The sequence below is a fragment of the Mobula birostris genome, chromosome 8 (assembly GCF_030028105.1).
Source record: "Mobula birostris isolate sMobBir1 chromosome 8, sMobBir1.hap1, whole genome shotgun sequence".
Lineage (NCBI taxonomy): Eukaryota > Metazoa > Chordata > Chondrichthyes > Myliobatiformes > Myliobatidae > Mobula > Mobula birostris.
In genome coordinates, this window is record NC_092377.1 from 74,127,674 (window position 1) to 74,153,949 (window position 26,276).

Here is a 26,276-nt window from a genome sequence, read left to right on the forward strand (position 1 = left end):
CTTATGAGCTTGAAGGAATATATGTTGGTTTTAACTCTTGAAAGATCAAGTTTTCATTAATGAACTTGAAATATGAAATCATTTTATTAGTGCTCTATAGTGGTTGTATTGCCCATGTGATAGGATTGCCTTGAGGGATAAAGTATAATATACAGTGCCATGCAAAAGTCTTAGGCACAAGTAAAAAAAAATCTGTAAAGCAAAGATGCTTTCAAAAATAATGAAATGAAATTTCTAGATATCAAAAACTTGCTATAAAGAGGAGTAAAAGGTAAAAAAACTAAAATCAATATTTGGTGTGACCATCTTTTGCCTTTTAAAACAGCATCAATTCTCTCAGTTACACTGTTGTGCAGTTTTATCAGAAAAATCAGCTGGTAGGTTGTTCCAAGCATCTTGGAGAACTTGCCACAGTTCTTCTGCAGACTTTGGCCGTCTCGCTTGCTTCTGTCTCTCCAGGTAATCCCGAGCAGCCTCAATGCTGTTGAGATCAGGGCTGTTTGGAGGCCATACCATCTGTTGCAGAACTTCTTGTTCATCTTTTTACTGACCATAGTTCTTTGTGGTCTTGGTCATGTGTTTGGGGTCATTGTCCTGATACCGATTGAAGTTGGGACTGATCAGCTGGTATTGTGGGACGAATGAGAATCTGTTTGTTCTCAGCATTGAGGATTCCATTAATTCTGACCAGATCACCAAGTCCATTTGCAGAAATATAGCCCCAAGCCTGCAGGGAACCTCTGTTGTGCTTTGCTGTTGCTGCAGACACCCATCCATGTAGCACTCCCCTGCCCTTCTATATATAAACTGCCTCTTGTTTGAGCCAAAAATTTCAAATGTTGTCTCGTCAGTCCAGAGCACTTGCTGCCATTGTTCAGCACCCCAGTCCTTGTGTTTTTGTGTGTAGGTAAGTCTCTTTACTTTGCTACCACTTCAGAGGAATTGCTTTTTGGCGGCAACTCTTCCATGAAGACCATTTCTGACAAGACTTCTCCAAACTGTAGAAATGTAGAACTTGGATTCCAGTAGTTTTTTGTGAGCTCAGAGCTGATAGCAGTGCTGGACTTTTTCTGATTTAGAAGGAACATTAGTTTGATGTATTTCTTATCTGCTAATTTGATTTTTATGGCCAACTACTGTATTTGTGGTCCTCAATCCTGCCTGTTTCTTTGTGTTTCTTAAGAAGAGCTTGGACAGCACACCTTCAAACTTCTGTCTGCTGCAAAATTTGTGCTTGGAAGAGACCCTGCTGATGCAGGATGACCAACCTGTGTCTTGTTGCTGTGCTTACTCTCGCTGTGGTGTACAAATTGATGACTTGAAGGTTGAACTGTCACATCTGTCATGCCCTCACCTTTTAATTTGGTTGTCCTTCGCTCAGCTTGATTCTTTCTACACCCATTTCTGTTTCAGTTAATCAGTTTAGTTCATTCAATTCATTATGAACTTGAACTGTTTTGTTATCTTTGCTTAATCATGCACTGGGCTATATACCTACAAAGTAAGCAAGTTTTTATTTGAAGTAGCTATTACTTAACATGGTACTTTCTATAACAAAATACAAAAAATCACTGTAACATTTAATTTTTGGAAAATGAATGTCTGTGATTTTTTTTTCTGTTACATTCTGTATAGCAACTCTGATTAATAACCACTAAATTATTCTTTTGAAACTGGAGATCATGTAGAATGGTCTTGTTGCTGTCCTGACTTTCTCAAGTAGCAGACTAATGAATACGTCTTAAAGCTGCGGTTCTCAACCTTTTTTTTGCCATGGACCCCTACCATTCATCAAGGGGTCTATGTACTTCAGTTTGGGAACCTCTGTCCTAAAGAATAATTGTATTTACGTGCAGATACTTTAGGTCTAAATGTAGTGGACTTTGCTGGACACATGAGAAATAGTATTTGAGTGGAAAAAATACTTTAAAACAGTTGGAAAAGATTTGATCAGGATCACAACTTCTGGATAAAGAGGTGACATTGAACACAACTGACATAAAACTTCTTATCTGTACACTAAATTTAGAGCTCTAACCAGAAGTCAAACTTTGGTCATTACCCTCTGAACATGACTCTGAAGTTCAAAGGTCAAAGTAAATTTATTATCTGTATGTGTGTATATATATGTATGTGTATGTACCTCACCATATACAACCCTGTGATTTATTTTCTTATGGGCATACTCAATAAATCATAATAGAATGGTAACCATAATAGAATCAATCAATCAGTGCGCAAAAGTCAACAAATTGTGCAGATACAAAAAGAAAGAAATAATAATAATAAATAAATCAGCTATAAATATCGAGAACATGAAACGAAGAGCCTTTGAAAGAGCCCATAGGTTGTGGGAACATTTTAATGATGGGGCAAATAAAGTTGTGTGAAGTTTTCCCTGTTGGCTCAAGAGTTCCATACCAGCAAGTGATGCAGCCAGTCAATATACTCTCCACTACACATCTACATAAGTTTGTCAAATTTTTAAATGTCATGCCAAAACTTTGTAAACTCCTAAGAAAATAAAGGCACTGCTGTGCTCTCTTCACAGTTGCACTTGTGTGCTGGGCACAGGACAGGTCATCTGAAATAATAACACCGAAGAATTTAAAGTTGCTGATCCTCCGATCAGAGGATCATGGATCTCTACTCTCCTTCTAAAGTCAGTGATCATCTCTGTCGTCTTGCTGACATTGAATAAGAGGATGTTGTGGCACCTTTCAGACAGATTCTCACTCCCTCCCGACAGTATAAGCTGATTCTTCACCGCCTTTGATTTGATCTACGACTGTGGTGTCATCAGCGAATGTACATATGGCATCAGATCTGCACTTAGCCTCACATCCTTTTCAAAATACCATTGTATTGTTAATTATTTTTAAACTGAAGAAGACAACAGATGTACTTTTTGACCATTTTTTATGATAGTTCCAGAACACCCATAATCTTTATTTGTATATACTAATTCAGCAACTTAAAATCAGCTCTTTCAATTTTTTTGGTTCAAAGTTCAAAGCACAATTATTATCTTACTATACAATCATGAGATTCATCTTCTTGCTGGCAGCCACAAGACAAAGAAACACAATAGAAAGCATTTTTAAAAAAAAACCCTCACAACAAAGACCATCAAACACCCAATGTGCGATTAAAAAGAACAAATTGTGCAAACAATTAATAAGTAAACAAATAACACACAGAACATTATCTGCAGAGTCCCAGAAAGTGAGCCCATTGCCATGGAACCAGTTCAGCGCTGAGGCAAATGCTGATGGTTGCAGACCACAGCTACAGAGTCAGTTCAGCACTGAAGTGAGTAAACCGCAGATTAATGAGCTGAACACCAGCTCGTCCTTTGCCTTTGGCCTTGACTTCTTGATCAAATTGTGCAAGCAGCTTTTTAAAAAAAGTAAACAAAACACATGAGACCTGAGCTGCAGAGTTCCTGAAGGTGAGTTCACGGCTGCGGAGTCCATTCAGCGCTGAGGCAAGTGAACCTGTCCAGGAACCCGATGGCTGCAAGGCAACAACTGCTCCTGAACCTGATGGTGAAGGACACGAGATTCCTGCACCTCCCACCCGACAGTAGTAACAGAAGGAGAGGGAGACCGGTCAAACGCAGGCAGATAGTGCTGAACACCTTTTTGTTTTCAGCTCTCATCCTCAACAGTTTTAATCTTGCTGGACGATTTAATTGGTGCGGAGTAATGGAGCTGACCACAGGTTCATCTTCTGCCATCAGGCCTCGACACAGTCACCACCCCCAGCAATGGCTGCCGTAGCTGTACCTGCACCTGCACTCTCGAGAGTCTAGTTTGCTGGTTACCCCAGGAGACTGCAAAAGCACCAGATCATTCATTTGGGTCAAAAGAGTATCCTTAAAAGGGAAATTACAGGCTGCAGACTGCAGATTTCATAGTTCTGAAGAAGTAAATAGATTAGAATGTCTAGAATTTTTGTGGGCTGTCTGCAAAATGTCGGCCTTGGTCACTGGCGCCATCTTGTTCTCTGTGGCCAATGTTGGGCAATGCATATTTGCACTCTTGCGTAAAATTAGTAATCTAATCTGTCTTTGTGTAGTTCCTCATTTGAGTTTACTGTTTACTTAAGACCATAAGATATAGGAGCAGAAGTAGGCCATTCGGCCCATCGAATCTGCTCCGCTATTCAGTCATGGGCTGATCCAATTCTTCCAGTCATCCCCACTCCCCTGCCTTCTCCCCATACCCGTTAATGCCCAGGCTAATCAAGAACCTGTCTATCTCTGCCTTAAATGCACCCAGTGACTTGGCCTCCACAGCCATTTGTGGCAACAAATTCCGCAGATCTACCAACCTCTAACTAATGTAATTTCTCCGTATCTCTGTTCTAAATGAACGTCCTTCAATCCTGAAGATGTGCCCTCTTGTCCTAGACTTCCCGACCATGGGAAATAACTTTGCCATATCTAATCTGTTCAGCCCTTTTGACATTTGGAATGTTTCTATGAAATCCCCCCTCATTCTCCTGAACTCCAGGGAATACAGCCCAAGAGCTGCCAGACGTTCCTCATACGGTAACCCTTTCATTCCTAAATCATTCTCGTGAATCTTCTCTGAACCCTCTCCAATGTCAGTATATCCTTTCTAAGATAAGGAGCCCAAAACTGCACACAATACTCTGTGTGGTCTCACGAGTGCCTTATAGAGCCTCAACATCACATCCCTGCTCTTATATTCTGTACCTCTAGAAATGAATGCTAACATTGCATTCGCCTTCTTCACCTCTGACTCAACTTGGAGGTTAACCTTTAGGGTATCCTGTACAAGGACTCCCAAGTCCCTTTGCATCTCTGCATTTTGAATTCTCTCACCATGTAAATAATAGTCTGCCCGTTTATTTCTTCCTCCAAAGTGCATGACCATACTCTTTCCAACATTGTATTTCATTTGCCACTTCTTTGACCATTCCCCTAAACTATCTGTCTCTCTGCAGTCTCTCTGTTTCCTCAACACTATCCACTCTTCCACCCACCTTTGTATCATCAACAAATTTAGCTACAAATCCATTAATCCCATAGTCCAAATCATTGACATACATCGTAAAAAGCAGTGGTCCCACCACCGACCTCTGTGGAACTTCACTGGTAACCGGCAGCTAGCCAGAATAGGATCCCTTTATTCCCACTCTCTGTTTTCTGCCAATCAGCCAATGCTCCACCCATGCTAGTAACTTTCGTGGAATTCCATGGGTTCTTGTCTTTCTAAGCAGCCTCATGTGTGGCACCTTGTGAAAGGCCTTCTGAAAATCCAAGTACTGCATCTCCATTGTCTAGCCTGCTTGTAATTACCTCAAAAAATTGCGGTAGGTTAGTCAGGCAATATTTTCCTTTCAGGAAACTATGCTGGCTTTGGCCTATCTTGTCATGTGCCTCCAGGTACTCTGTATATCTCATCCCTAACAATCGATTCCAACAACTTCCCAACCACTGATGTCAGGCTAACAGGTCTATAGTTTCCTTTCTGCTGCCTCCCACCCTTCTTAAATAGCGGAGTAACACTTGCAATTTTCAAATCATCCAGTACAATGTCAGAATCTATCGATTCTTGAAAGATCATCATTAGTGCCTCCGCAATCTCTCCAGCTACTTCCTTCAGAACCCGGGGGTGCATTCCATCAGATCCAGGAGATTTATCTACCCTCAGAGCATTAAGTTTCCTGAGCACCTTCTGAGTTGTAATTTTCATTGCACATACTTCACTTCCCTGACACTCCTGAATGTTTGGTATTCTGTAGATGTCTTCCACTGTAAAGACTGATGCAAAATATGCATTCAGTTCTTCTGCCATCTCTACGTCTCTCATTGCAATGTCTCCTGCATCATTTTCCATTGGTCCTATATCTACCCTCAACTCTCTTTTACCCTTTATGTACTTTAAAAAAAAAACTTTTAGTATCTTCTTTGATATTAGTTGCCAGCTTCCTTTCATAATTCACACACAAAAAATGCTGGTGGAACACAGCAGGCCAGGCAGCATCTATTGGAAGAGGTACAGTGGACGTTTCGGGCCAGGACTTGAATTTCCAGCATTTGCAGATTTCCTCATGTCTCCTTTCATAATTCATCTTTTCCTTCTTAATGACCTCTTTAGTTTCCTTCTGCAAGTTTTAAAAGGTTCCCAATCCTCCCACTAGCTTTGGCTTCCTTGTATGCCCTCTGTTTTTACTTTGTCTCTGACTTTACTTGTCAGCCACAGTAGTGTCCTTCTTCAATTTGATAATTTCTTCTTACTTGGAATATATCAGTCTTGCACTTCCCACATTTTTTCGTGGAAACTTCAGCCGTTGTTGCTTTGCTGTCCTTCCTGCTAGTGTTCCTTTCCAGTCACTTGGCCAGTTCCCCTCTCGTGCCATTGTAATTTCCTTTATTCCACTGAAATACCAACACATTAGAATTTAGTTTCTCCTTCTCAAATTTCAAAATGAACTCAATCTTATTGTGACCACTGTTCCCTAAGGGTTCCTTAACCTTAAGCTCTCTTATCACATCCGGATCATTGCACAACACCCAATCCAGCACAACCAATCCCCTAGAAGGCTCAACAACAAGCTGTTCTAAAAAGCTATCCCCTGGACATTTTACAAATTCTCTCTTTCGAGGTCCAGTACTGGCCTGGTTTTCCCAATCTACTTTCATATTAAAATCCCCAACGATTATCATGACATTGCCCTTCTGACATGCCTTTTCTATCTCCTGGTGTAATTTGTAAACCACATCCTGGCTGCTGTTTTGAGGCCTGTGTACAACTGCCTTTAGGGTACTTTTACTCTTGCCATTTCTTAACTTAACCCATAGAGACTCCACACCTTCCGATCCTATGTCATCCCTTTCTAATGATTTAATATTATTTCTTATAAACAGGGCCACACTACCTCCTCTGCCTGCTAACCTATCTTTACGATACACTGTATATCCTTGGACTTTCAGCTCCAAATGGCAGCCATCCTTTAGCCAAGTTTCAGAGATGGCCACAACGCCGTACTTGCCAATCTGTAGCTGAATTTCAGGATCGTCCACTTTATTTCTTATGCTGCATTGCACTCAGATATAACACTTTCAGTCCAGTATTTGTTGCTTTCTGTTGTAAATCATGCTACTGGTTGTGATTATGCCTCATTTCCTGCCTGTCCTTCCTTTCACCTCTGTTGCACACTATCTTTGATTTATTTCTGTTTTCCCCTTCCTCAGCCCTATCACTCCGGTTCCCATCCCCCTGCCAAATTAGTTTAAACCCTCCCTAAGAGCTCTAGTAAACTTGTCTGCTAGAATATTAGACCCCTTTAGGTTCAGGTGTAACCCGACCTTTTTGTACAGATCGTGCCTGTCCCAGAGAAGGCCTACTTTAACCGGGTACCTGGCACTTGGCATCATTTTATCTATATGTAATTTAAGTGGTGCATTAGTACCTCAAACAAATTCTCTGTGATGTGATTAATTTACAGATTGGCTAGTATGGCTTGGCCTTTTGGGGATTCTACTATTGTTCAGTCCTGATAAGGAAAGATGGTTTTAATTTTTAATAAGACTTCACATTCTTCATGGAATAGCATTTAACATTTTATTTTAGTACAGGAGCATTTTTAATTTCATTTGATTTCTAAATGTACAATTGTTAATTTAAATGTTTGTGCTGTACAATAGCCTTTTTTTAAAAGAAACGTCACTGTGTGGCTCCAGAATAACGATTTTTCATTTTAAATCCCAGGCCAAATTTGATGCTGAAATGCCTTGTGAAACAATTAGCAAGATCCACTTGGTTGACCTTGCAGGAAGTGAAAGAGCTGATGCCACAGGTGCAACTGGAGTAAGGCTGAAAGAAGGAGGGAATATAAATAAGTCTTTAGTCACACTTGGAAATGTCATTTCTGCTTTGGGTAGGTTCTTGATTCAATTTTTTCTTAGACCTTTTATAATTCTGAGTATAAAACTGCTTTTAATATACACCAGTTGATTGGTTTTGATTGTGATATTCTGTGTTCTTTGAAAAATGATGAACTGGAGTGCTTTTGATTTACCAGCTGACTTATCTCAAGATGGGGTGAATTCTCAAACAAAGAAGAAACAAGTGTTTGTGCCTTACAGAGACTCTGTTTTGACCTGGTTATTGAAAGACAGCCTTGGTGGAAACTCGAAAACAATTATGATTGCCAGTAAGATTTTAGTTTTAAAATATATATTTTCAAGATTTAACATATTCATTTTTGTTAGCTTATTAACTATTTCAAACTATGTGTGGTTGTTTCAGAAATAATAATTGCTGAGATTACTTTGAAAAGTATAAGCAAATAGTGAAAAAAATTGCCTGTACGTGAAACAGAAAATATTTTCAAATACATTGGCTTTAATTCATATTGCATAATATATATGCAAAACTACACATTTGTAGAATGTGGCTATTTGAAAGTGCATTCAATGTTGTTCTGTTAGTTCATTGTTTCATTATTTTTCATTATCATTTTTAATAGCCATTTCACCAGCAGATGTCAATTATGGAGAAACACTGAGTACACTTCGCTATGCAAACAGAGCCAAAAACATCATTAACAAGCCTACTATTAATGAAGATTCTAATGTCAAGCTTATTCGTGAGTTGCGTGCTGAAATTGCACGGCTAAAAGCTTTACTTGCTCAGGGGAATCAGGTTAGTTTTCATTTTGAGTTGTATTGATGATTTATTTCCGTTTTGAGGAAAGGGCTTTTGATTCCCAAGTATGATTACCTTGTATTATAATCTCCAAGAATAATAGTTAATGATAAATCAATTTATACTCACTTGTGATTAACTTGTACAAATTACAATTTTCTTCTGTGGATTGTTATAGTAATAAAAATGTATTAATGATCTTTAGACTAAAAAAATGTGCCAAATCTAGTCTTCTAGAGTTATGAACCTAATTAAGAAACTTTTTTGGGAATATAATCCACACTGGATCATGATTAAGTATTAGATGTCATGAATACTTCATATTTTTCCTTCAACAAAAAACCTGTAGATGGCAACCAAGTTTTTCTTCTAATAATAAGCTTAAGTTATGGGTGAAATTTGAAACAATGGTGTGTATAGTGCACTACCAATCTAAGTTCACAAATTAAAACGTATAATCAACCTAACATTTTCAATTCAGTACCAACTCTTAAGGTTCAGTTTAGGTTAATTTTATTTTAATGATACAATGCAGAGGATAGAAACTCTCTCTGGAGAGATACCAAATTTCCTTAGTTGGGTAAAGGGTACTTTTTTTCCATGCTCCATCCCTCTATGACCCTGGCTTTCTAATTATTTTTGTATTACTTCTTTATTAAGTTGTATATTTTGAGCATTCAGTGCAATTGAGTACTTGTGACAATTGCAAAGAGAATTTCTGCCACTGGTAATTAGTTAAACAGCAAACTCCAGCATAGTTTCTATGGAATGTTGGAGTTTTAATGTCCTGAAAATTTTTAATCTGACTTGAGGATCAAATGCTTGTTTGTTTTCCTTGTGCTGACTAGTATTAAATAATTAAGTAAAAATGTACGTTTTAATCTTCGGAATGTTAGCTCATTTTGAAAGGACAAGTATGAATAGTTTATACTTCATTAATCAAATATGAATTTGACAACTAAATATGCCACAGCTTGGCATCAGCTGACAAAGCATCCAATTATACATTGGAATGCATTGACACAAAAAAAATTAAATCACTAATGCGCGAAAATGAACAAATCACTCCAAAGCAGTGCATAGTACAGTTCTGATATCAAAAATAAGGGAGAATTGAGACTATGGGAGTTTTATTTTGTTCCTGGCTCCTGATCAAGAATTGCTTGAAGTATTTGAAATGTATACGGTTTCTTAATCAGTATTGGTTTCCAAAAGTACCAAGGCAGCTGACAGCTAAGATTCATACTTAGAATTTCACTGCGGCTAGGTTTGTTTATTCTAAGAACTACTACTTTTGACTTGCTTAGGAAGTGATGGAACTACCTTTTGAAAGATCAATGACTGGAAAAGATCCCAAGTCATGTGGCCAGTTTTTCCCAGAAGAGGATGACTTAAGAGGGTGATGAGATGTATCATTGGAGAAAATAATAAATAAGTGATTAGAAATGAGCTTGTTATTGAAAGAGACTGGAGGAATCAGAATTCAGAAAAGACAAATAGATGATTCATACTGAAGAAGATTTAAGAACAATAGAGGGTCAGAGAGTTTTCAGAAAAGAGAACAAAAATAGAGACATTTGCAGAGAGGTATGTGTTAGTCAGTGTGCCAGCTTAAGGCACTTATTACTGTGGAATGGAAAGAAGATTGGGCAGGGATTTTTACTGAGAACAGACGATATAGTAACAGCAATAGTCTTGGAGGGTATTGAAAGTATCTTGGGAAAATGTCAAAGAAAAGTATAGAAGGCTGCAGTACATCCAGAGGCTTTCAAAGATGGAAACTTCAGCCAAGCAGGAAAATAATACATGTTTATTAATTAGGAATATTTTGATGCTGGATTTGGAAGTACCATTTTTAAAGTAATCAATAGTTTTGGAAACAATCTGTCAAGTGCCATGATTCAATTTTGATCATCATATTTTATTTGTAATTGATTTATCAATGACTTTTTTTTTGCATCTGTCCTGAATATCAGATGCAAACGTAGTTTTCTTGTTTCAATAGAGTATTCACCTATCAGCTACATTTTAAAAATACAGGTTTGTTTCTATTGAAAACTTAGTACAGGAAGAATTATGTAATTCTGGAAAACAACATGCAAAATTGCGTAATTAAATATGTTGTTGTTTTATTTGTATTTCTTGGTCCAGTTAAGAGAAAGAGTTGTACGTACTTCAGTTAGCTTTGGAAAGAAAAAAAGGGATATACGGTACATGTAAAAAAGAAACAACTAGAATTGAGGGAAATTTGAATTAGAGAATTTAATTTTTAACTTGAAACAGTACAGCATAGGAACACTACCCACATTTGATATACCCAACCACATTTTAAATATGTGGGGTAGAAACGTTACCTCTCATTGTTCTGTACAGCTTCTATATGGAACATTGAGAAGTAACTACAGTTCACTAATCGGACACCTTCCTCTGCCACATTGCCTCCTTTCTTACTTAATGTGTGTGTTAACAGCACTGGTCTTGTTTATCTTTCTTTCAGATTGCATTGTTGGATTCTCCAACGGCTTTGAGCATGGAGGAGAAGCTGCATCAAAATGAAGCAAGGGTAAGGAATGTTAGTCTATGTATTCCTTCTTGGATTGAATTTTTAATATAATTCCGTTAGTTAGAAAGAACAGAATTAAAGTGTGGTCCAACTGTGTATAAACTAATTTCTAATGATATTGCAAACAATATTAACAAAACCAGTTTGGTCTCCAAATTACACTGAATGAAGATATATGAGATGTTTTAACAGAAGGGATTAGTTAGAATTTGATGCTTTAAAATCAAAATTTGATTTTTCTTGTACTGTACTTGGATATTTGCAGTTTTTCACTTATTATTACTTTGTTTTGTGATGCAAACCAAAAGTGACAATGTCTCTTTTTCTTTTTTGCATACACTTCCTCTAGCTGGCTCATGCATATCACATAGCACGGCTTTCACTTTTATGAAATTTGATTCCTGTTTTCAAATAATTATTATACAAAGTAAGGATACACTAACTGAGAGAAATTTTGTTTTTGTTAGCGAGCGAATACTGAATGATAATCCTCGGAAATTGTGTCCATTCCGCATGTTCTGACGAAGACATGTATCTTCACTTAATAGTGATAAGCTTGTCTGGAATGTTACTCCAAATTTGGACTTTTACTGAATTTTCAAGTTTTTTTTTTATATGAAGCTATAAGAAGACAAGTGATTCTGTGAAAAAACAATTTTGCTGTTGCAAAACATTAACTTGTATATTGCAATTTTAATTTCCAGCGGCAAAACCAGCAAACTATTTTGAGTTTATTGGCTCAAGAGCAAATTTGCAAGGATTCTGTTCTTTGACCTTAATCACAACATCTCAATACCTTAGGGAGACCTATGCTTTTTTATCAAAGTTCTCAAATAAAATATTGCTTAACATAGATAACTATGCAGTCCATTTCGTGGCTCACAAAAGAAAGACCTCGAAAACATGTAGTTTCACATGTTCATAATGCTTTCTCATAAATTACAGTGTGGAAATAGGCAACTAGTGTTAGCTAACCTGCATTGATGGTTTTCTTTGAGCCTTGCCCTTCCCTTTTACTCAAACCTTTTCAGCGTGTTAGCTAACCTGCATTGATGGTTTTCTTTGAGCCTTGCCCTTCCCTTTTACTCAAACCTTTTCAGCATAACTTTCTATTTCCTTCTTATACTTCGGGTGCAGATGCTTATTATCATTCATTTGAATGGGCTGGTGAAGTGTTTCAAGGTTTTAAGTATGGCTGCTTGTTCCTGAACCAGTTTGGGTGTGCACACATCTTTTTGCTAGTATGAAATAGGGACTGATCACACATAAGGCAGTTGGCATTCGATTTTGGGTTATGTTACTCCAACGTGGCAGAAGAAACAGCTCTATTAGTACCAAATGCCTGCTTATTTCTCACCCTGTCATAGAGTAATTAGAGAAAAATGGCAGAGAAAGGGTGAATAACCAAATGAAAGAAAACATATGAGGTAGACAAACAAAAAGTACAAAATAAATATAAAACAAAAATTACCTAAAAGAGAGAAGTGAAGGAATCCTAAACTAAGGTGGCAAGGGACATCAGAAGGATTTGTTCTGACATTTCCAAGAAATTCTCCATATAGAAAAGTCTTTCTAAAGTTTGCATGAAGTCTTGCAATAGTAGTTAAAGTGCAAAGCCATCAATTTTAAAGAAAGATTATAGTGAAAGCAAACTGGGGTAAAAATACTGTGCTAGCTGTCAGCAATTGGGTCCTGAAGTTCAAAGTTTCTTACAACAAAATTAACAACACTGCTTGAAATATGTTGATCTGAATTCAAAGTAACTATAAACACAAAACTGCAAAGTTTAGGTGGGTAAAAGGATGAAACTTTGAGTAGACCTGTTGCTAGCTTTAACACAAGGTTCTTATTAGTCTTAAAAGAAGAATTTCGACAAAGGTTATTGAGCCACCCAGCCTTCTGCCCAGACTTTTCTGGTGAACTTGTCTCAAATATTTTGTTGCATTGAATTAGTGCATGGTTATTTTTTTATTGTTACTTGAGTGTTTTGTGGAAACTCCATGATTTAGTTTGATGTTATATCTTTGTAAAGTCCCAGTAAGCAAAACCAGTTCACTTTTTATTTGACAAAATACTTCATATCCATGGTAAATGCTGCTGGGAGAGGAGATGTTCGGAGAACTGATAGATACTATGAAGAATTTCAAACTTATTTGCAAGTAGTGTGCAGTTTTTAAATGCACAGTATTTGCAGAGCTGCAGAATAGGGTTTCACGTATTGTTTTCAGTCTTTGTCGATCGTCAACCTGCAAGGCTGCAGCTAATTCTGGGTCGGGAATATTTTCCTGAAGTTTTCTATATTAGAATTTAATATTGACAATTTTTTAAATTACTTCTGATTTTATCTTCCCTGGCTAAGTCACATAAAGTAGATCTGAATAACAATTCAAAGCCCAAAGTAAATTTATTCCTAAGGTACATATATGTCACAATGTACAACCGTGAGATTCACAATAAATATAAAAAACCCTGTGGAATTAATGAAAGACCACAATCAGTATACAAAAGACAACAAACTGCAAATACAAGAAGAAGAAAAAAAGTAATAATAATAATAAAGTATAAATAAGCAATAAGTATTGAGAACATGAGATGAAGGGTCCTTGAAAGTGAGTCCATAGATTGTGGGAGCAGTTCAGTGAAGGGGCGAGTGAACTTAATCTCCTCTGGTTCAAGAGCCTGATGGTTGAGGGATAATAACTGTTTCTGAACCTGGTGGTGTGGGTCCTGAGGCTCCTGTACCACCTTCCCGATGGCAGATGTAAGAAAAGAACATGGGCTGGATGGTGGATCCTTGACAATGGATGCTGCTATCCTACAATAGCGCTCTGTGTGGATGTGCTCAATGGTGGGACAGGGCCATATCCACGACTTCTTCGTCTCTGATTCCCTGATGAGGACTGGCTCATGGACCTCTGGTTTCCTTCTCCTGAACAGTCATCTTCAGGTCATGCCACAACATCTCAATTGGGTTAAGATTTGGACTCTGACTTGGCCATTCCAAAACACAAATTTTCTTCCTTTTAAACCATTCTGTTATTGAGTTACCCTTGCGTTTCAAATCATTGTCGTCTTGCATCATCCAACTTCTATTAAGCTTCAGGTGATGGACAGCTACTCTGACCTTCTCCTGTAAAATGTCATGCTACGATCTTGAATTCATTGTTCCCTCAACAATTGCAAGCTGTCCAGACCCTGAGACAGTGCTGGGACCTCAGCTGTTTACCATATACATTAATGAATTAGACGAGGGAATTAAATGCAGCACCTCCAAGTTTGCCGGATGACACGAAGTTGGGCGGCAGTGTTAGCTGTGAGGAGGATGCTAAGGGGATGCAGGGTGACTTGGATAGGTTAGGTGAGTGGGCAGATTCATGACAGATGCAATTTAATGTGGATAAATGTGAGGTTATCCACTTTGGTGGCAAGAACAGGAAAACAGATTATTATCTGAATAGTGGCCGATTAGGAAAAGGGGAGGTGCAACGAGACCTGGGTGTCATTATACACCAGTCATTGAAAGTGGGCATGTAGGTACAGCAGGCAGTGAACAAGGCAAATGGTATGCTGGCATTCATAGCAAGAGGATACAAGTACAGGAGCAGGGAGGTACTACTGCAGTTGTACAAGGCCTTGGTGAGACCACACCTGGAGTATTGTGTGCAGTTTTGCTCCCCTAATCTGAGGAAAGACATTCTTGTCATAGAGGGAGTACAAAGAAGGTTCACCAGATTGATTCCTGGGATGGCAGGACTTTCATATGAAGAAAGACTGGATCGACTAGGCTTATACTCGCTGAAATTTAGAAGATTGGGGGGATCTTATTGAAACGTATAAAATTCTAAAGGGATTGGACAGGCTAGATGCAGGAAGATTGTTCCCAATGTTGGAGAAGTCCAGAACGAGGGGTCACAGTTTAAGGATAAAGGGGAAGCCTTTTAGGACCGAGATGAGGAAAAACTTCTTCACACAGAGAGGTGAATCTGTGGAATTCTCTGCCACAGGAAACAGTTGAGGCCAGTTCATTGGCTATATTTAAGAGGGAGTTAGATATGGCCCTTGTGGCTAAAGGGATCAGGGGGTATGGAGAGAAGGCTGGTACAAGGTTCTGAGTTGGATGATCAGCCATGATCATAATAAATGGCGGTGCAGGCTCGAAGGACAGAATGGCCTACTCCTGCACCTATTTTCTATGTTTCTATGTTGGTGTGCAGGGCCCCTTTTCCTCCAAACATAGTGATGTGCATTTCTGCCAAAATGTTCAACTTTTGTACCATCTGTGCACAGAACTTTGTCCCAAAAGGGCTGTTGAACATCCAGGTCATCTTTTTAAAAACCTGAGATGTGCAGCAATTCATTTATTTATTGGAGAGCAGAGGTTTACTCCTTGGTGCCCTTCTATGAACACCATTCTTGTTTTTCTTCTAACGTTTCTTATATAGATGAACAGAGACTTCGGCAAGTTCTGGAGATTTCTTCAGGGCTTTTGCCATTACTCGAGTTCTTTTTCACCTTTTTCAGCATTGCACATTGTGCTCTTGGTGTGATCTTTGCTGGATGCCCACTTGGGAGAGTCGCAACGGTACTGAATTTCCTCCATTTGTAGACAATTTATCTTACTGTTGTTTGATGTACACTTAGGTCTTTAGAAATGCTTTTGTAGCCTTTTCCAGCTTCAGGCATCTCTACAGTTCTTTTTCTAAGGTCCTCTGAAAGTTGTTTAGATTGAGGCACAGTGCATATAAACAGATCTTTCTTGAGAAGAGCAGGCTCTGTCAGTAACCTGACTGTGTCTTTTTTATAGGCAGGCTACCTCTACAACCCACACCTCCAATCTCATTTCATTAATTGGAAAATTTGACTCCGAACAGCTTTTGTAGAAGGAATTACCCCAGGGGTTCACATACTTTTTTGAACCTAGACTGTTATTGTTTAAATGGTGTATTCAGTATTGATGAGAAGTACAATTGTTTGTGTGTTATTAGTTTAGGCAGATTGTGTTTGTCTATCATTGTGACTTAGATGAAGATCAGACCATATTTGATGAGTAATTAATGCAGAAAACCAGTAGTTGCAAAGGGTTCACAAACTTATTCTTGCAACTGTACCTTCATCTGGTTAAAGGTGCTGTACCTGCATGCTCGAGAATTAAGTCTGCAGAGTCCTTCAGAAGATTGTGAAATCGCTAGTTTGTTAAGACTGTTCAAAAATGTGTTATTTAAAGGGAGGTTGCAGACTGCAGATTGCAAAAAGGGTAGTTCAGAAGTTTTAGAAGCTTTGTAAGCTTCCCGCAACACATTGCCGTGGTTTGCCTGTGCCATTTGCAAAAGAGGACTGTGATGTAAGCCTTATTGATAGCTATTTCCCAGTATGATGAAAATATTTCTCATTGACTGATTATCAAAAACTATCCCATCTGCTATAATTAGACATGGAGTTTTATTTTCTGGATCTGAAATATTGTTTAATTGCTGTGTGACAGGTTGAAGAGTTGACTAAAGAATGGACAAATAAGTGGAATGAAACTCAAAATATCCTTAAGGTATGAAATAATTTTTTTTTACTAAATCAACAAACAGTATTTACTGTAGGATATTCCCATACAGCGGCGGTCCCCAACCACCGGCCTGTGGACCGGTACTGGGCCGCAGAGCATGCGCTACCGGGTCACGAGGAAACGATATGATTTGGCGATAGGAGTCAGCTGCACCTTTCCTCATTCCCTGTCATGGGTGGCACCTTTCCTCATTCCCTGCCGGGCCGCGAGGAAACGATATGATTTGGCGATAGGAGTTAGCGCACCTTTCCTCATTCCCTGTCACGCCTACTGTTGAGCCATTATGCATGCGAGGTCACTACACGCGCGTCGTCCATGTCAGCGCGGGAAGGAGATCAACTCCTTGAGCTTGCAAATGACAGTGGGCTGAAAAGTATGTTTGACATAACATCTCTGCCGGCATTCTGGATCAAAGTCAAAGCTCAATATCCTGAGATAGCCACGGAAGCACTGAAAACGTTGCTTCCATTTCCAACATATCTCTGCGATGAATGTAACAAAAACTAAATTGCGAATAGACTGGACATAAGGAACCCCCTTCGAGTATTGTTGTCTCCCATCACCTCTCGATAGGACTGTCTTGAGCCCAGGGCTCCCGCTGATTCAGCGATATTGGTGCGTTACAATGATTTTATATGTTCATACGGGGAAAATATGCGCTGTGTGTTTAATATCCAAACGTTACTTAAAATGTTATGATGCTATTAACTTATATAACCATATAACAATTACAGCACGGAAACAGGCCATCTCTGCCCTTCTAGTCGTGCCGAACGCTACTGTCACCTCGCCCCACCGACCTGCACTCAGCCCATAACCCTCCATTTCTTTCCTGTCCATATTCCTATCCAATTTAACTTTAAGTGATAATATCGAACCTGCTTCTGCCACTTCTACTGGAAGTTCGTTCAACACTTACTTCAAGCTCCCCTGTCCTCCCCTGATAATTGACTTACCGCTATATTCATGCGAGGAAAATATGTGCTGTGTGTTTAATATTAAATTCGTTAGATAAACCCCTTTAGAAATGAAATAGAGTGTATTAGCCACTTGTCGCCGATATTCCGGTCACGATTAACACCCCCCCCCCCCAAACAGAATTGCCAAAAACGGTTTGTAGAGAAATAATCGGCACATGCACGCATGTGCAAGTCACACATGCGCACTGGTGCCCGCGCAAGGCTTCATGGTCATTGTAGTCTTTCTCGGGGTAAACCCAACGTATTTGACTGCTATTCTTGTCTGTTGGCAACCCTACCCACGCTCCCCCCCACCCCCCCGGTCGGCCAGTCCGCAAGAATATTGTCAATATGAAACCGGTCTGCAGTGCAAAAAAGGTTGGAGACCCCTGCCATACAGTATGAGGGCTGTACTGTTATGAAAGTATATGATTATTAAAATTCACATAATTATTACATACTACAAATTTTAATGCAATTCCTGTTGTGCTATGTTGCCATGAACTTTCAGAAATAGACCTAACAAAAGGTCAAGCACTTTCCTGAATACCGATTCCATAAAAGTTATTCTGAGATTTGTATTAAGCTATCTCTGTAAATATATTTCATTAATATGCAAGTATTTTGTATGAGTGTGAGATGTAGGATAAAAAATATTTTTTTAAATGCTGCTGTCTGCATGATAATTTGGTAGAACAGCAGCTCCTAATACTTTGCAAGTAATGCACAGTGAAATGTGCTGATTGAAAATGCTTGGCAGATGGTATTACAGAATGAGACGATTTTGTTTTTACGAGTGTCAAGAGGTTGGAGGCTGTAATTGTAGTATCTTCGGAGAGAAAATTTGTTTGGCCATTAGCTTTGGGGAATATAGTTTTTGCTCATCTGATACAATTAATTATTCCCTTGTTAAATTTTGATGTGTGTTTTCCATATTATGGTGCAATATGTTGACAGATTGGAATAATTTAAGTAAAAATGATGAATATTATAGTGTTTCGAGCTATAATTGCATGTCTTTTTGAGATATTGTGTATCCTTACTAAATTAGCAATACTTTGCGTCTGTGCTTAAGTTTACTTGCGTAAGTACATTTATTATCACTTTTTATAAATGGGTTATACCTGCTGAGGTAAGGCATGTAGTCTTAATTGGTGTACTTCATTTAATTTTTACTACTATCAAGGAGATGTCTCTAGGCATTATGCATCTGCTAATTTTTACCTATACAGCACAATCCTGATAATCCTCTGTCCACCCATTTGGAATTCATGATTGTTTGGCATCTAACTCATTAGGCAATGTTTCCTGCACTCTCCTCCCACTCAGCAGTGCCCTTGTCCCCATACTGCCGTAAAACTGACTGGGTTCACTGGGAAGTGTATCATAATACTCCATAAAAAGTGAATCAGAAATGTCTTTGGGGTATTAAAGTAAGTAACATCCATTGGTCTGGAAAATCTACTAATCTAGCTCCACAGAAGTGTAAGCATGTTGGATTATTGGAGTTTTACTGCATATTGTGTATATTAATTTCTTGATAAAATGAAAGTAGCAGTAATGTCTCAATAACTTGTTCAAACATAATGGTACTAATCGGTTTCAATGACTTTATTCCAATAAATTATTTGCTGGGATAGACCCATCAAATTAAAACAAAACAAAACAATTCTCTCTCATTGTCTTTTCACCTCTTGGATATGATGGAGACTGCTCTCTCCCTTTCCTTTTCTAACCCAATGATGTTTGTGTTGTTAACAAATGGTGGGGAAAATCCAGGCAATGCATGGAGTAGGCTTTGCCAGTCCCCAGCAATAGCCAACACTCACATACCTGGCCAGAATGCAGCTCTCAGCCCCATATCACTGTGCTGAGCCGTCATATCTCCCGTGTCAACCTAATGGTGACTTTTTGATTTTACAATAGGTACCCTTTTTCCTGGGCCTTGCTGTGGGAAGGGCAGGTATCTGCACTAAATTCCTGGTACAGTTGTGCTGTCAATAAATAGTGCAAGATACTTTATAATGTTTTAATGACTTTTTATAGCAAGAATAATTAGTGTTGGCCTCGTGAGAACACTTCCTGAGCAGTAAGTGAGGTGCCAGTATAAAACAGAATGCTGTTCCACTGATTATTTACAAATGGATTTGTCAATGGTTTCCACCCTCTCCTGGGCTACTGAAAAAATGGTGCAGCCTGACGTCATTGGTTTGTTATTTGTATAATAGTGATTTAATTTTTGGACAGCTATGCCTGGGACATTCTTTGCTGACCCATGCTAACTTATTTGGTTCTGAATCAGAAATCTGATTATTCTAATATGTTCGTAGCATTTGATGTTTTATATAATATATGTAGTATAAAAATGATATAAATTATTACGTGTGTGTGTGTGTGTGTGCATATATATCCCCTTTTTGACACAACAAAATTTATTCATTCAAAATGCAACAACATGATCATAAACAAAGAGATTCTTATCTAATTGTGTATGGAGGCAGCTGTTTGATGGTGATCTCTTTGTAGTAGCTTAAACCTCATGATACATGAACCTGTGTCAGTGTCAATTAATATAGGTTAAAATCTCACCTTCAATTTGTTTCTCATTATGGATACTGCCTCCTATGGAATGTTCATATTAATTACTGTACTGGAATTGGAAACCAATGAATTTCTGTTGAGTCAAAGAAAAATAAATTAATTTGATATGAGATTAATTTGATATGAGATTCCTGAGATCTGCACCAACACAAGCCAATCTCAACTAATTTTATTCATTCCATCTGATTTCAAGAAGCTGCCAAAAGCACTGAATATAGTAAGGCATGCGAATTTGATATTAATAAAACATGCTTTTCTGTGGTTGTAGAACATGCGGTATTTAGAGATGTTTGTACAAAGACAAATGCAACTTATTTAGAAAGCGTTATTCTCCATTTTCTCCAATGTGTAAAAAGTAAGATTTTTGTTATGGGACATCAATCGTCTCGACTTCACCGCACCTTGTCCCCATTCCAACCTCACTCCTTCGGAACGCTCTGCTCTCCACTCCCTCCGCACTAATCCTAACCTTATTATTAAACCCGCCGATAAGGGGGCTGCTGTTGTAGTCTGGTGTACTGACCTCTACCTTGCCGAGGCACAGCGACAACTCGCGGATACCTCCTCTTATTTACCCCTCGATCATGACCCCACTAAGGAGCACCAGGCCATTGTCTCCCACACCATCACCGACTTTATCCGCTCAGGGGATCTCCCATCCACTGCTACCAACCTTATAGTTCCCACACCCCGCACTTCCCGTTTCTACCTCCTACCCAAGATCCACAAACCTGCCTGTCCTGGCCGACCTATTGTCTCAGCTTGCTCCTGCGCCACCAAACTCGTTTCTGCATACCTCGACACTGTTTTATCACCCCTTGTTCAATCCCTTCCGACCTATGTTCGTGACACTTCTCACGCTCTTAAACTTTTCGATGATTTTAAGTTCCCTGGCCCCCACCGCTTTAGTTTCACCATGGATGTCCAGTCCTTATATACTTCCATCCCCCATCAGGAAGGTCTCAAAGCTCTACGCTTCTTTTTGGATTCCAGACCTAATCAGTTCCCCTCTACCACCACTCTTCTCCGTCTAGCGGAATTAGTCCTTACTCTTAATAATTTCTCCTTTGGCTCCTCCCACTTCCTCCAAACTAAAGGTGTAGCTATGGGCACCCGTATGGGTCCTAGCTATGCCTGCCTTTTTGTTGGGTTCGTGGAACAATCTTTGTTCCGTGCCTATTCTGGTATCTGTCCCCCACTTTTCCTTCGCTACATCGACGACTGCATTGGCGCTGCTTCCTGCACGCATGCAGAACTCGTTGACTTTATTAACTTTGCCTCCAACTTTCACCCTGCCCTCAAGTTTACCTGGTCCATTTCCGACACCTCCTTCCCCTTTCTAGATCTTTCTGTCTCTGTCTCTGGAGACAGCTTATCCACTGATGTCTACTATAAGCCTACTGACTCTCACAGCTATCTGGACTATTCCTCTTCTCACCCTGTCTCTTGCAAAAACGCCATCCCCTTCTCGCAATTCCTCCATCTCCGCCGCATCTGCTCTCAGGATGAGGCTTTTCATTCTAGGACGAGGGAGATGTCTTCCTTTTTTAAAGAAAAGGGCTTCCCTTCCTCCACTATCAACTCTGCTCTTAAACGCATCTTCCCCATTTCACGTACATCTGCTCTCACTCCATCCTCTCGCCACCCCACTAGGAATAGGGTTCCCCTGGTCCTCACCTACCACCCCACCAGCCTCCGGGTCCAACATATTATTCTCCGTAACTTCCGCCACCTCCAACGGGATCCCACCACTAAGCACATCTTTCCCTCCCCCCATCTCTCTGCATTCCACAGGGATCGCTCCCTACGCAATTCCCTTGTCCATTCGTCCCCCCCATCCCTACCCACTGATCTCCCTCCTGGCACTTATCCGTGTAAGCGGAACAAGTGCTACACATGCCCTTACACTTCCTCCCTTACCACCATTCAGGGCCCCAAACAGTCCTTCCAGGTGAGGCAACACTTCACCTGTGAGTCGACTGGGGTGATATACTGCGTCCGGTGCTCCCGATGTGGCCTTTTATATATTGGCGAGACCCGACGCAGACTGGGAGACCGCTTTGCTGAACATCTACGCTCTGTCCGCCAGAGAAAGCAGGATCTCCCAGTGGCCACACATTTTAATTCCACATCCCATTCCCATTCTGACATGTCTATCCACGCCCTCCTCTACTGTAAAGATGAAGCCACACTCAGGTTGGAGGAACAACACCTTATATTCCGTCTGGGTAGCCTCCAACCTGATGGCATGAACATCGACTTCTCTAACTTCCGCTGATGCCCCACCTCCCCCTCGTACCCCATCTGTTACTTATTTTTATGCACACATTCTTTCTCTCACGCTCCTTTTTCTCCCTCTGTCCTTCTGAATATACCTCTTGCCCATCCTCTGGGTCCCCCCCCCCCCGTCTTTCTTCCCGGACCTCCTGTCCCATGATCCTCTCGTATCCCCTTTTGCCTATCACCTGTCCAGCTCTTGGCTCTATCCCTCCCCCTCCTGTCTTCTCCTATCATTTTGGATCTCCCCCTCCCCCTCCAACTTTCAAATCCCGTACTCACTCTTCCTTCAGTTAGTCCTGACGAAGGGTCTTGGCCTGAAACGTCGACTGCACCTCTTCCTAGAGATGCTGCCTGGCCTGCTGCGTTCACCAGCAACTTTGATGTGTGTTGCATGAATATTTTACAATTTCAGGTTACTGATACTGAAATAACAACACATTAAGAAAAGTTTGTTATGTTCAAAATGGGCAGCTTTTTTAAGTAAGCTATGACTAGACATATTCCATATTTAATCATTACCATCAAGCCAGGGATGGAGGATTGAGAAATGCAGAAAGGATGACCAGGAGTAGCCCCAGCCATACCACAATATCATGAGATTTTGGCCTAGTGAAGCAGCAATATATGCCAACTTGTGTGCTAAACAACAAAACCAGCATGCATGAGATCAAGTTAAGCAATCTTGCAACCAATGGATCAGATCAAAGTTCTGCAGTCCCACCACATCACGTCATGAACAATTAAGTACTAACAGTAAAAGGATGCTCCCATGTCATCTCCACCCTCAACAATGGTGGGGTTCAGCATATGTATGCAAAAGAAAAGGCTGAGGCATTTGCAACCATTTCAGACCGAAGTATCAAATATATGATCCATGTTGCCTTATTCCTGAGATCCGCACCAACACAAGCCAATCTCAACTAATTTTATTCATTCCATCTGATTTCAAGAAGCTGCCAAAAGCACTGAATATAGTAAGGCATGCGAATAATTGAGCTTTTAGCCAAATTACTCCAGTGTAATTACAATGCTGCCATCTTACTTGACAATGTGAAAATTATCAATGTGTCCCCCATTCACAAAACCAGGAGAAATCTCCAGCATACTAACAATCTGACTACTCTCAATTGTCAAAAAGACAATGTTAACTGTCATTAGCAGTGTAATCAAGTGTCTGCCAATGATCTACTCACTAGGACCATTCGTAGATCAGTCCTTATCATAGATCAGGTCCAAATTTGAACCCAAGTGCTGAATTCCAGTAACAGAGCAAGAATGGCTCTTCACACGACTTTGGAGCACCTGGACAATACAAACACCTATGTCAGGATTCAAGATTCAAGATTCAAAAAACTTAATTGTCATTCTAACCATACATCAGCTCTGCAGGGCAGAATGAAACAGTGTTTCTTAGAGGCAGTGCAATCATAACATAACAAACACAACACTAAATAATAAACATAACAATAAATAGTAAAACACAACAACCACATGTCAGTTAAAATCAGTTATAAGTGTCCAGTGCAAGTTAAAAGTGTCCAAAGCAGAGTCAGGTGGAGCAGCTATTTAGCAGTCTGACTGCTTGTGGGAGGAAGCTGTTTAGTAGCCTTGCGGTTTTAGTTTTGATGCTCCTGTAATGTTTGCCTGATGGCAGAAGAACAAATAGTTCATGGAGAGGGTGTGAGGGGTCTTCAATGATGTATCATGTCTTCTGGAGGCATCGACTCTGAAAGAGGTCTTGGACAGAAGGTAGGGAGACCCCAATAACCTTCTTTGCTCCCCTAACCACCCTCTGCAAGGCTTTTTTGTCGACAGCACTGCAGCTGGAGTACCAGGTTGTGATGCAAAAGGTCAGCACACTCTCAACCACGCCTCTGTAGAATGTAGTTAAGATGTTAGTGGGGAGTGATGCTTGTTTAAGCTTCCTCAGAAAGTGCAATCTCTGCTGGGCCCGTTTCACAATCCCAGTGGTGTTCCTGGACCAAGTGAGATTGTCCGAGATCTGCACCCCAAGGAACTTGATGTTTTCCACTCTCTCCACTGTGGAGCCACTAATGCTGAGGGGTGTGTGCTCAGGCTGAGACAGTCTGAAACCAACGATCATCTCCTTGGTTTTGGTGACATTAAGCATCGAGTTGTTGTCACTGCACCAGCTCTCTAGGTGTTTGACCTCCTCCCTGTACATAGTTTCATCATTTTTGCTGATGAGCCCCACCACTGTGGTAGCATCTGCAAATTTAATGATCAGGTTCTCCTTGAATCTGGCTGCACAGTCATGTGTTAGCAGTGTAAACAGCAATGGGCTAAGCACACAGCCTTGTGGGGATCCAGTGCTCAGTGTGATGGAGTCAGAGATGTTCCTGCCAACATGGACTGACTGTGGTCTCTCTGTCAAGAAATCCAGAATCCAGCGACACGTAGCAGTGCTAAGGCCAAGCAGTGACAGTTTCTCCACTAGTCTCTGCAGGATGGTGGTATTGAATGCTGAACTGAAATCAATGTACAGGATTCTGGTATAAGTGCCTTTGTTGTCCCAGTGAGAGAGAACTGTGTGCAGTGTGGTGGATATTGCGTCCTCGGTAGAGTGATTTGGATGATAAGCAAACTGTAGAGGATCCAGTGATGGGGGAGGTTGGCTGTGATATGAGGCTTGACAAGCCGTTCAAAACATTTCATCACTATGGGGGTCAGGGCAACGGGAGGGTAATCATTCAGAGAGGCTACAACTGATTTCTTTACTACAGGGATGATTGTGGAGGTTTTGAAGCATCTGGGGACAAAAGCTTGACTAAGGGAGATGTTGAAAATGTCTATCAGGACATCTGCTAATACATCAGCACAGTCCTTGAGCACACATCCAGGGATGTTGTCGGGACCTCCCGCTTTTCGTGGGTTGACCCTGGCAAGGGTCCTCCGTGTTTGCTCTGGATCATTGATTGGAGCTGGCTGGTCAGATGGTAAAAAGGGACTGGCTCTCCCCCTTGCTGTAGTGTTCGATGCTTCGAAGCGGGCAAAGAAATTGTTAGGCCTGTCTGGTAGAGAGGCGTCGCTGTCATTAGTTTTCTGCCTGATCTTGTAGTCTGTCAGAACTTTAATTCCCTGCCACATCCATCTGGTGTCACCTGTGTCACAGAAGTGTGCATGTATTTTGCCTGCGTAGGCCCTTTTTGCTTTCCTGATCCCTAGTGAAAGTGCAGACCTGGCTGAGCGAAGCGCACTCCTGTCTCCTGATCTGTAGGCTGTGTCACGGGCCTTCAGTAGTGAACGCACCTCTGTTGTCATCCATGGCTTTTTATAACCATGTGCGGTGAAGGTTTTCATCACAGTGACATCCTCCGTGCATTTGGCTATGTAGCTCATTATTGCCTCCGCATACTCCTCAATGTCTGTATGGTCATCATAGGAGGCTGCTGTTTTGAATATGTCCGTGTGCAAAAAACAGTCTTATAGTGCTGAGGCTGCTCCTTTTGGCCAGACCCTTATTTCTCTTTTCTCTGCTCTCACACATTTAAGCAGTGGTTTATATGCTGGTGTTAGCATGACAGATATGTGGTCAGAGTGGCCAAAATGGGGGCGGGGAGCTGCTTTAAATAAGACTATTCTTTGCATTTCTGGTCAGATGCAAACTGCAT

General features: G+C 40.3%; 1 protein-coding gene across 9 annotated transcripts in view; it reads left to right on the forward strand.

The window, feature by feature from the left end:
- Positions 1–26,276, forward strand: part of kif16ba (kinesin family member 16Ba) — a 231,279-nt gene that overhangs the window by 48,872 nt on the left and 156,131 nt on the right. For 8 of the 9 annotated variants that reach the window (XM_072265464.1, XM_072265466.1, XM_072265463.1 and 5 more), the window contains exons 8-12: positions 7,746–7,914; positions 8,059–8,190; positions 8,506–8,681; positions 11,182–11,247; positions 16,730–16,789. In XM_072265464.1, coding sequence (XP_072121565.1) covers positions 7,746–7,914; positions 8,059–8,190; positions 8,506–8,681; positions 11,182–11,247; positions 16,730–16,789 — 603 coding nt within the window. The remainder of the gene's footprint in view (positions 1–7,745; positions 7,915–8,058; positions 8,191–8,505; positions 8,682–11,181; positions 11,248–16,729; positions 16,790–26,276) is intronic. The other variant, XM_072265459.1, reaches the window with a different exon arrangement.